Source organism: Magnolia sinica, chromosome 19, assembly GCF_029962835.1.
Source record: "Magnolia sinica isolate HGM2019 chromosome 19, MsV1, whole genome shotgun sequence".
In the NCBI taxonomy this organism is placed as follows: Eukaryota; Viridiplantae; Streptophyta; class Magnoliopsida; order Magnoliales; family Magnoliaceae; genus Magnolia; species Magnolia sinica.
This window is the reverse complement of record NC_080591.1, coordinates 15234453-15245840: the sequence shown is the minus strand read 5'-3', so window position 1 is coordinate 15245840 and position 11388 is coordinate 15234453. Positions and strand designations below refer to the sequence as shown.

The window sequence follows — 11388 nt, the reverse complement described above, 5'->3', positions numbered from 1 at the left end:
GAGAGAGAGAGAGAGAGAGGGGTTAAGAAAAGAAATATTGGGCCGGGCCGGTTTATGGGCTTTTGGGGAGTAAGTCCAAGTCTGGCCCAATTTACAATGAGACTCCTGATTTAAGCCCGATCCTGACCGTCGGGCCTGACATACCACTCCAAACCCAGCCCAAAACGGGCCAAGCCCGAAGGCCCGTTGGGATAACCGGCCCATTGACAGCCCTACTTATAAATAGAGAACAAGGTTAGTCCATGCAACAAAAACCAACTTCCAAGTTTCTTTCATGGCTTTGGACATGGAATCCTACGCCAAGTTATTCTTGCTCTGGCTTCTTACATTCCTCCTACTCGGATCTTTCTTCAAGCGCTATGTGAATTATCGAACAGCGCGCCTTCCACCGAGCCCACTAGCTCTTCCAATATTGGGCCATCTCTATCTGCTTGGACCACTCATCCATCGATCCCTCCACCACCTCTCCAAGCGTTATGGCCCACTCATCCACCTACGCCTCGGAACTCTTGGATCCGTTATCGTCGTCTCCTCACCCAAGATGGCTAGAGAATTCCTTAAGGCCCATGATCTCAATTTCGCGTCTCGGCCCCACTTAGTGGCACAAGACTATGTCCCCAATGCCTGTACAGGATTCGCGTTCGCTCCATACAGTCCATACTGGAAGTTCATGAAGAAACTATGTGTCTCTGAGCTCTTCTCAAGCAAGAAATTAGACCAATCGATGAAGATTCGGCAAGAGGAGATTCGTTCGCTGTTGGGCCATTTCTTCGAGAAGTCTAGATATGGAGAGCAGGTCGATATTAAGGGGACACTTACTGCTCTAACGAACAACATCATATGTAGGATGGTTATGAGCATGAGGTGCTCAGGTAGTGAGAACGACGCCGATGAGTGTAGGAAGCTGGTGGAGGAGGTTGTGGAGATGGGTGGGAGATTGAATTTTGTTCATATATTGCATTCATGGAGGTATTTGGATTTGTTCGGGTACGGGAAGAGGCTAAATGTTGCGTATGAGAGGTTCATGGACATTATGGAGAAGATCTTGAAGGAGCATGAGGAGAAGAAGATGAAGAAAGAGATGGATGGTGTCGATGGGATCGATGAGGACTTGATGGACACTGTGATCAAGATTACTCAAGATGAAACCGCAGAGTTGAAATTAAGTAGAGGCAGTCTTAAAGCTTTCTTTCTGGTGAGGACCATCTTCTCTTCTTCTTCTTCTTCTTTTTCCATCACTAAAATTTCATCAAGTTAAATTTCTGAATTTCAATTTGTGTAAGTTGGGACTTAGGATCATCGGCCGAAGATATTCGTTGAACGATGATCTATCGATCAATGACGAACTATATTTGATGGGCCACAGTTGAGAGACCAGGATGAATTGATGATTCCTAATATTGATATTCATGGTTGAATTTGGAACATTTAAAATAAATTTTTCGATAATTTTAAGTTTGAAACCATGTTAATGTTGTTGATTATCTTTTTAGCATGATAAAGGCTGTGGTCCATCCACAATTGCTGCCAAAAGATGGTGGGTGCCCATAGTAACTACTGCCACTAATGCTACATCTATAGCCCGGCACTTCGAACGTTCTACATGCTGGAAATGAATTTGATTTCCATAGAAATTGAGTTTGCTATTATTGTGAATAGATTATGGTAATTTTATTAAATTAGAATATTTTCTTCTTTGTTAAGAGGTATATCTGTTAAGATCTATATAGATCTTTCATGGAACTCCCACTCTCTTTCATATAAATTCTTGAAATAAACAAGTTACAATTTCTACAATGTAATCTCATAAGGTTTAACATTGGAGTTGAAATAAACAAGTTGTTGAAGTGCTAACTAATATTATCAATTTATTGGAAATTAAATGATGTCTACGAGAAAAGCTATCTATTTATTGACATGATGCTCTTTGATTACCATGTATTAACTTTCTAATACCCGATCAACAATGAGTTTTGCTAATTCCATAGCTCATTAGAGGCCTTGCCATCAACACATAAACACATGTGCCAAATTAGATCTTTCCATTGGTTGGGGAAAGCATTCAAATGTTATGGTTTGAAAATCAGGCCATTTCACACCTTTGGTGGACCACAAAATACTTGGATAGTGCTTTCAAGAAATAAACCAAAGTATTCTCATATATTGTTTTTCTTTAAAAAGTAGAAAATTTTGGAGCCCGCATGGGATATGTATGACATCCAACCTATCAAACATATACACTCATCCACGATAACCACACTAATAAAAAATCTTTCAGATCAAATTGCCAGATGCGCTACACATGATTTTTAAAATTTTCAAGTAGTGTACATTATTTTTTATAGTGTGGTTCACCTTATGTTTAGATCGATCAAATTTTTTGTTATTTTGAATGCCATGACAGATTACATCTATCAAAGGATTTGGATATCATACAAATATCATGAGTTGGATATCATATAAACATCATATGGGCCTAACAATCACCACTTAGAAATATATATATATATATACACACACACACACACAATGGACATTATGGTAATTTCTCCACTTGAAAAGTACTTCGTGGCATTTCTTAGAGGCACTATTTGGTAAAATCATAATTTCTGAAGAATTTTATGGTAAAAATCTCAAATATATAAATAATGTCAAGTTTTGTCATTTTTTTTTCCAACGTTTGATTTTTTATTTATTTTTATTTATTTTTGGGTCTGAGTCAACCAGAGGTTTTCTCCAGTTTTGATTGAGTCATGACCAAATTGAATTTTTCTCAAATCTTGGTGAAATCCAGTAGAGTCAGTAACAAGCGTGGATGGGAAGGGAATCCACAAGAGTATGAGATTAACAAACCCTCTATCAATCGATATTCTAAGCTGGGAGTTCAATCCCATTTATAAAATGTCCTTGGCTCAATTTGTTATTTTGTGCTTGTCCTAGGATCTCTTCATTGGTGGGACCGAAACTTCGTCGACGACCATGCAATGGGCCCTCTCAGAGCTCATCCGCCATCCTGATGTACTCAAGAAGGCTAGAGAAGAGATCGAGTCAATCGTCGGGAAAGATCGACTCGTTGAAGAATCAGACATTCCCAATCTCCATTACATTCAAGCAATTGTAAAAGAAACTCTAAGGCTTCACCCAACCGTTCCTCTCATCCTAAGAGAAAGCATTCAAGACTGCAACATAGAAGGCTTCTCCATACCCCACAAAACCAAGATTTTCATTAATGTTTGGGCTATTGGAAGAGACCCCGAATATTGGAAAAGCCCACTTGAGTTCCAACCAGAGAGGTTCTTAAATTCAAACATGGTGAGTAGCCAATCTGCCATCGATCTCAAAGGCCAGAACTTCGAACTTATACCATTCGGGAGTGGAAGGAGAATATGCCCTGGGATATCTCTTGCATTGCATGTGATACATGCGACGATTGCTGCCTTGGTTCAGTGCTTCGATTGGCAGTATGATGGATCAATGGGCCAGTCTAAGATTGATATGAAGGAGAGTGTGGGATTAACGCTACGGATGGACGGTCCGTTGTATTACATTCCCACCACCCACCGTAATCCATTGGCTACTTCAACTTAGAACATGCAATCAAGTTGGTTTTGTGCTTTAGCTCTCATGTGGCATGATTGAGGATTGAGATATGGCTTTGGCAAGAAGGTGGTCTCAGAACAGTAGGAAGAAAAATGTGGACCAAAAATAATGGAAGGAAACGCATTAAAAATAATCACGATTGAGGACATCCAGTTTCATACTGAAAAAAAGGAGATTAGGCTTGTATTCTTGACTTAAAATTGTAGGAAGTGTTGAGATTGAGAATGTTTTGGATAGCTGTGTTGTGCTGTCATGTGTTATATTATTGCAATGATTACAAATTACATTACCTATTTGTCCTGGTCAACAAGTAACTTAGATGAGAATATCAAATCAATAGAAAAAAAAAATACTTTCTATTTTTTGGTTAAGGGTTTTATTGAGTTTGTAATGACTGCAAATATTTTTAGGGCACGTTGGTCCGTGGGATTAAATGGTATGGAATTGTATTGGATGGGATTAACATTATTGCATAATAATTACATCTCTAGAAATACCATGGTATTTTGACCATCCAATTCCCATGTTTGGGATTGTAAGAATTCTATAAGGTGGGCCTTATTGATCAACAGTTTGGATTATCCTAAGAGTTGGATAGTGTGATCTGAAGTACCAGTGGACCCCACTCAGTTGTAATTTATCCAAAATCATATAAGGGGTAGTGTACTATAACGGTATGTTCTAGTTGGACTAGGATTACCAAATTCGTGTGGAGCCTTAGAAAGAGGAGTTTCGATGGGTTCCAAACTCTTCAACATTCTAAACTATATAAACATGGTTGGGTCCCCAAGCCTACATATAACAGAAGCTTTTATTCTCATCCCGATGGTTCTCTAAGTGTGTAAGGTGAGAAAGATTCTGGCTATCTTCTATATAGCTATGGCTTTTCAATCAAGTACGCCTTTAATTCAATTATTTGATTTCCATACTCGATACATAACTCGGTCTGTTTCAATTCTGCATAAAATTTACCGGGATAAGATTCTTCATCAGAAAAAACCACTATATTAAGCAAAATCCTATTTAATGAACTATGGATTTATAATTAATGGACCAGATTCATAATTGATGCTAGATTTACAGTTGGTATCGGAGCTTACTATGCATCGGTTATGGTGGATCTACTCAAATTGATCAGAGATTTTTTGGCCCAGACCTGTATTGTCCATTCAAGGACGTCCAGCCTCAGATCTGGATCATCGATCTCCTGTGAATTAGAGTTCGAATTTGGTTTTAATCAGCGACAGCAGCATATGTTGTTATTGCCACCATCCATGAGATCCAAATTAGGGATTATTTAAACCCCATCAATATATGTTGTCGTCTTGGGGTTTTCATTGCGAAGTTCTTGATGGCAGCCATGGCCATCAGAAATGAGAAATAAAGAGGAAGACGAAAAAGAGAAGTGGTTCTACTGCATTATCATGTCGTACATTTGGGTTTGCTATAATATTATATAGCCTTGTTCCTTATTGTCGGTGTCTGATTGCCATTCATGGCCATCCACGGCCTATCTTGACCTCTCTCTTTCGGATCCGGTGTCTAGCAGAGACATGCTTCCATGGATTCCTATGAATCCCTCCTTCTTCGACCACAATTCGGGCAGTTATCCGACATGCCATTGATAATTTTTGGACCGGAACGGAGGGCAGATACAACACTAATTAGGGTTAGGGTTTCTCCCCCCTTTGTGCTCGATCAACGAGGGAGAGGAGAGGGTGTTTGAGATTAGGGTTTTCCAAAGCCCTTTTCTATCCACAGCTTCTCTTGCCGGCCTTCGTCACCCATCAGTGCCTCCTATCTAGCAGCTCCATCGATGTGTTATCGCTAATTTGGAGGCAGCATCTCCTATCTAGTAGCTCCATGTGACTTGCTTTATGGTTAGATTTATTATATCAAGGAATCCTCAAGTTTCTTTACTACATGCATGACCCTGCACTCAAAAGGTTTTAATTGAGTATACAACGGTTTTCAACCATTAAAACTTTATTTTAATCATTAAAAGAACTTCATTATATGTGACACTGCTATTGTGTTGTAAGATGTTGTTGATGAGTTTCCTCCTCACCTGCTCGACCGGTCGAGAGCCTCACTCGACCAGTCGAGGGTGAGGCTCTACTAGTCGAGGCCTGGCTCAACTCAAACTCTAGCGACTGTTAGTTTTATTGCTCGACCAGTCGAGGAGTTTACTCGACTGGTCGAAGATCCGCTCATGGTGGGCCATGAGAATATTAATGGCACATGTCAATTCAGGGAAAATAAAAGGAACCCGAATGCAGAAGGAACACATTCCGGTCCATGTTTCCTAAGTATTCAAGCTTACATGAGCCAATATGAAAAGGCCTGTGAGATCCAAGGTGAGACCCCCTGGCCTAAAAATCAAGCTTATGTGCTCATGTTTGCAAAATAAGAGGGCCACAGAGAAAAAATGAAAAATAATCAGGTGCCCCACATCCAATATACAAGTGGCCCAACTGAAGCTAGGACCCACACAATTTTCTATCATGGTCGGTTGGTCCCACACATGCTTTCTAACATGTGCGAGAGCCTGCTCACCTGGGGGTCGCAATAGGTCGAGTTTGGGTCGTGTCAGGGTCACCCCAAGCCTGATCTATTCAGTAACATATCAGTAATTTGGACTGTTGTGGGACCAACATGATTGTGTGCATTATATCCATCCCATCAATCATGTTTTTAGCCTCATGCTCACTTTGAAAACAGAACATAAAAACTAAATCTAAAATTCAAGTAGGCCACAATGCAAGGAAAAATGCAAAATCATATCTAAAATCACTGAATTCGTGTGGCGTGGTCCACTTGTATTACAGAATGGCCTGATTTTTGGCTTATCTCTTCATCCTGATGGAGTGCACCTGACTAATGGATTGGATGGCATATGCACAACATGTTGGGCCCTAAAATCCACCATGTGTTCATTCATGTGTGGACTATAAACTCCATTGTAGACTTCAAACATGATCTTTACTGCTTTTACATCATCCACATATTGTAACAGGACATGATTAAAAGAACGCTTGTATAAAAGGTCAGTGTTGATCGTGAACTGTGTTGCCCAATGCTAAATGGAGCAACAATCTATAGGCGTTGCATCTTCAAGGTATATAAGATCTTCTAGATATTACTTGATATTGGCATCCAGAGGGTGGTTATCAGGCAACACTTCAACTTTTTCAATTTGTAGAACGTCATGTTTCTAAAGTTTGACTGTGAACTCCCATTGAGCTACTTCTTTCAAAATTTCTAGCATTGATGAGTGATGCTTAAAGCTGAATTGACTCTTTGAGCACAACATGTAGGTGAATGTAACTTCATCGAATTCTCAAAACAAATGTGATACAAGACCAGGTTCTCGTCCTTGGTCTTTCAGTTACAATTCATCTGATTGATAATGAGCTGCAAATCACTAAAACCATTAGCTTTTTCATGCTCAAGATACTAGCTTTTTTAGGCCAATGATACATGCTTCATACTCTGCCACGTTGTCTGTGTATCTAAATGGTAAGTGCCTTGAGATAAGAACTGAAATGTCGTCAAGAGAATAGAGGATTGTCCCTACTCCGCTTCCTTTTACATTGGCGAAACCATCAAAGTACATTTTCACTCATTTTTTTCCTACATCTTCTTTGTTGATGGAGAGAATGTCTTCGTTAGGGGAAAAAAAAGGTCTTTAATAGTTAGTAATCTGGTAGAGAGTGTGTTACAAAATGATCAGCTAATACTTACCTCTTGATTGCCTTCTAAGTAGCAGCTCCATCGATATGTTATCGCTGATTTGGAGGCAGCGTCTCCTATCTAGTAGCTCCATGTGACTTGCTTTATGGTTAGATTTATTATATCAAGGAATCATCAAGTTTCTTTACTACATGCATGACCCTGCACTCAAAAGGTTTTAATTGAGTATACAACGGTTTTCAACCATTAAAACTTTATTTTAATCATTAAAAGAACTTCATTATATGTGACACTGCTATTGTGTTGTAAGATGTTGTTGATGAGTTTCCCACAGAATACTTTACGTTCATTTGCATATGAGGCCCGCTAGGGCATACATGGCACTCGGGAATTCAAGAGCCGAGTTCTTACTTAGTCCTCGAATTTCGAGGCATTACACATGTAATAATCATATTTAGATGAAGAATATTTTAACCCTCATTACATGGAGAGTAGTAAAATCTGTTAGGATAATTGTCCTTTATAAGTAAAGGTGAGGAAACATAAGGTGAAAGATGTGAATTATGGATAAAGCACTTACCATCAATTATACTAATGGAACTATTTTTCGTGTTGTTTTTTTTATTTTTGTAGGACAATTTATTCTTAAAAGAAAGGAAAATCTAATTCTTGGAAATATGCCACTAAACTTAATTCTTTTCATTTAAGCATTTGATTGTTAAGGCAAAAATTTTTTTTCTTAATTTAAAATTTATTTTATTGGTTTTTTTAAATTTAATTTTTTTTTTTTTCTTTTTAAAAAATTAGTTTTGTTTTGCAGAACGGCCTTCCAGCTTTTTTTTTTGTGTTCCCAGAATTTACTCTCCTTCAATCCAACTAAACAAAAGGCCCAGATAAAGCCCCGGGGAGGGGCGTGTGCGCTGACCCCCCTCCAAAGCCACATCAAAATATTTCCGACCGTTTGGGAGGCTTGGTTTAAACCATAGGCCAAAGGCGGGCATAGATGGAAAAAAGACCAAGATCGCTTCATATCAAAAGCCAGCCCGCAAAAATTTAAAAGGCAAAAAAAAAGCCCCAAGCCAGCCATTTGGTGCCTTACCGGGAGTTGGGGCGGCAGTGTCTTGCATATGTTTCAAGTTGTTTCAGTTGGAGTTTACCCTAAAATAAATAAAAAAAAAAAAACAAAATTAGGAACCCTCTTTTTTCAAAACAAAAAAAGAGGAAATCTCCTATCTAGTAGCTCCATGTGACTTGCTTTATGGTTAGATTTATTATATCAAGGAATCCTCAAGTTTCTTTACTACATGCATGACCCTGCACTCAAAAGGTTTTAATTGAGTATACAACGGTTTTCAACCATTAAAACTTTATTTTAGTCATTAAAAGAACTTCATTATATGTGACGTTGCTATTGTGTTGTAAGATATTGCTGATGGGTTTCCTCCTCACCTGCTCGACCGGTCGAGAGCCTCACTCGACCAGTCGAGGGTGAGGCTCGACTAGTCGAGGCCTGGCTCAACTCAAACTCTAGCGACTGTTGGTTTTATTGCTCGACCAGTCGAGGAGTCTGCTCGACTGGTCGAAGATCCGCTCATGGTAGGCCATGAGAATATTAATGGCACATGTCAATTCAGGGAAAATAAAAGGAACCCAAATGCAGAAGGAACACATTTGGGTCCATGTTTCCTAAGTACTCAAGCTTACATGAGCCAATATGAAAAGGCCTGTGAGATCCAAGGTGAGACCCCCTGGCCTAAAAATCAAGCTTATGTGCTCGTGTTTACAAAATAAGAGGGCCACAGAGAAAAAATGAAAAATAATCAGGTGCCCCACATCCAATATACAAGTGGCCCAACTGAAGCTAGGACCCACACAATTTTCTATCAAGGTCGGTTGGTCCCACACATGCTTTCTAACATGTGCGAGAGCCTGCTCACCTGGGGTCCGCAATAGGTCGAGTTTGGGTCGTGTCAGGGTCACCCCAAGCCTGATCTATTCAGTAACATGTCAGTAATTTGGACTGTTGTGGGGCCCACATGATTGTGTGCATTATATCCATCCCATCCATCATGTTTTTAGCCTCATGCTCACTTTGAAAACAGAACATAAAAACTAAATCTAAAATTCAAGTACGCCACAATGCAAGGAAAAATGCAAAATCATATCTAAAATCACTGAATTCGTGTGGCGTGGCCCACCTGTATTACAGAATGGCCTGATTTTTGTTTTATCTCTTCATCCTGATGGAGTGCACCTGACTAATGGATTGGATGGCATATGCACAACATGTTGGGCCCTAAAATCCACCAGGATCTTCTTATCCATTGGGTGGGCCCTCCCAATTCCTTCCTGTTGTGTGGCCCACACAAATATCTGGGCTGATTTTTGGCCCCATGCCCTAACATAGAAAGTTGAAAGCCAGTGGATGGGGTGGTTCTGACCCAGACATCCCATGGCTCCCACAGCAGCTCAATAACACCACATGAGCCGGACCCATTAATAGCGTTGTACATGGGGGTGTACACGAACCGAGCTAGCTTGGTCAGCTCGCTGGACTCGACTCAAAAAAGCTTGATTCAACTCGGTTCAAAGCTGAGTTGGAGCCAAGTCGAGCTGATTTTTTTAGCTCGAAAATGAGTTCGAGCCGAGTTCGAGCAGGCCCCAGCTCGACTCGACTCAGATTGGATCGAATCCCGCTCGAATCCAACCACTTCGGTGACTCGGTTACTTTGTCATTGATGTTACTCACCAAGTGTTTGATAAAATGACTCAACATGCTAACATGCAAGAGGATTTCCTTACTGAGAAGATGTGTAAGAAGCACTTACTTGGGTAAATCTTTCATGCATGAGAGTCAAGGGACTATCATGTAGTTTTTTCCACTATTTTTGGAATGGTGGCGAGTTCTACACTTTAACATATATGTGTGTTAATCAAGACTGTCCAAATTGTGGGCCCAAATGTAGATGGAGCATGTCCTGATTGGTGTCCATAAAATAACTAGTAAAAGGAAAAAGATCAACAGTGCAAATTCCACGAAGGGACTGGCAATCTCAACTACCTGGCTTGAGTCGTATGTATGTCACATGTATGATGAATGACTCCCCACTATTTAAAAAATAGTGGAAATCATAGTCCAGCATTTTTGCTTACCTATCTACTTCAATTTTCCTCCTGGTGGCAATGCGTCAGATGGTCCTCAACTTAGAGGAAGGACAGCTGTGGCAAGAAAGGTATGTAAATGAAACAAATATCCTTTTTTTTTTCATGTTTTTTCTTGTTTTTTATGCTGCATAGAAGGTGTTTGATAAAATAACTATAAAACCATCGTTTCCGTTTTACAAACAGATGGATTTTGAAGGTGCAGTCCAGGTGTTTGTGGAAATGCCTCGATGGAGAACTTGGCTCGAACTCAGCCTGAGCTGCTGACCGAACCGAGCTGAGCTGGCCAGTCAGGCTTGAGGACTGAGTTTGAGCTAAGGGCAATTCGAACGGTTCGACTCAATGTACACCCCTAGTTGTACATGAACCGACTTAGCTCGCTCGATTTGACTTGGTTGGAAACTGAGTTCAAGGCGAGTCAAGCTAATTTTTTGAGCTCGAAAAAATTTCAAATTGAGTTTGAGCTTGCTTAAGCTTGACTTGACTCAGATCAAACCCCAACCCAAATCGAACTCGGATCGAACCAGTTCAGTGACTTGTTTACTTTGGTATTGATGTCGCTCACCAAGTGTTTGATAAAATGACTCAATGAAGTGTTGGCTGATGGCAGAGAAGGTCTGTATACGAAACAAATATCTTTTTATTATTATTATCATTCTGATGTTGCCTACAAGAATGATGAAATACATTATTGTTTTACATATAAGGAGAATTTGAATGTGTTTGTGAAAATGCTTTATATGCTAACTTAGCACAAACTTGGCTAGAATTGGCTTGAGCCGTTGACTAACTGAGCCGAGCTGGCCAGTCAGGACCGAGCCGAGTTCCAGTTGTCAGCTATTGCCCGAGCCGAGTCGGGCTGTGCGGCCAATAACCAGTTTTCGACCAAAATCGCTTCCTGTCGGGCCCGTCGATCCACGGGCCGACCCGACT

At 40.1% G+C, this 11388-nt stretch overlaps 1 protein-coding gene across 1 annotated transcript; it reads left to right on the top strand.

Annotated features, from left to right (window-relative positions):
- The first annotated feature begins 266 nt into the window (after window positions 1-266).
- LOC131235182 (cytochrome P450 93A3-like) lies at window positions 267-3896 on the top strand. Its single transcript, XM_058232325.1, has 2 exons — window positions 267-1195; window positions 2941-3896. The coding sequence occupies exons 1-2, from the start codon at window positions 275-277 to the stop codon at window positions 3586-3588; spliced, it is 1569 nt and encodes a 522-aa protein (XP_058088308.1). The 5' UTR covers window positions 267-274; the 3' UTR covers window positions 3589-3896.
- The last annotated feature ends 7492 nt before the right edge of the window (window positions 3897-11388 follow it).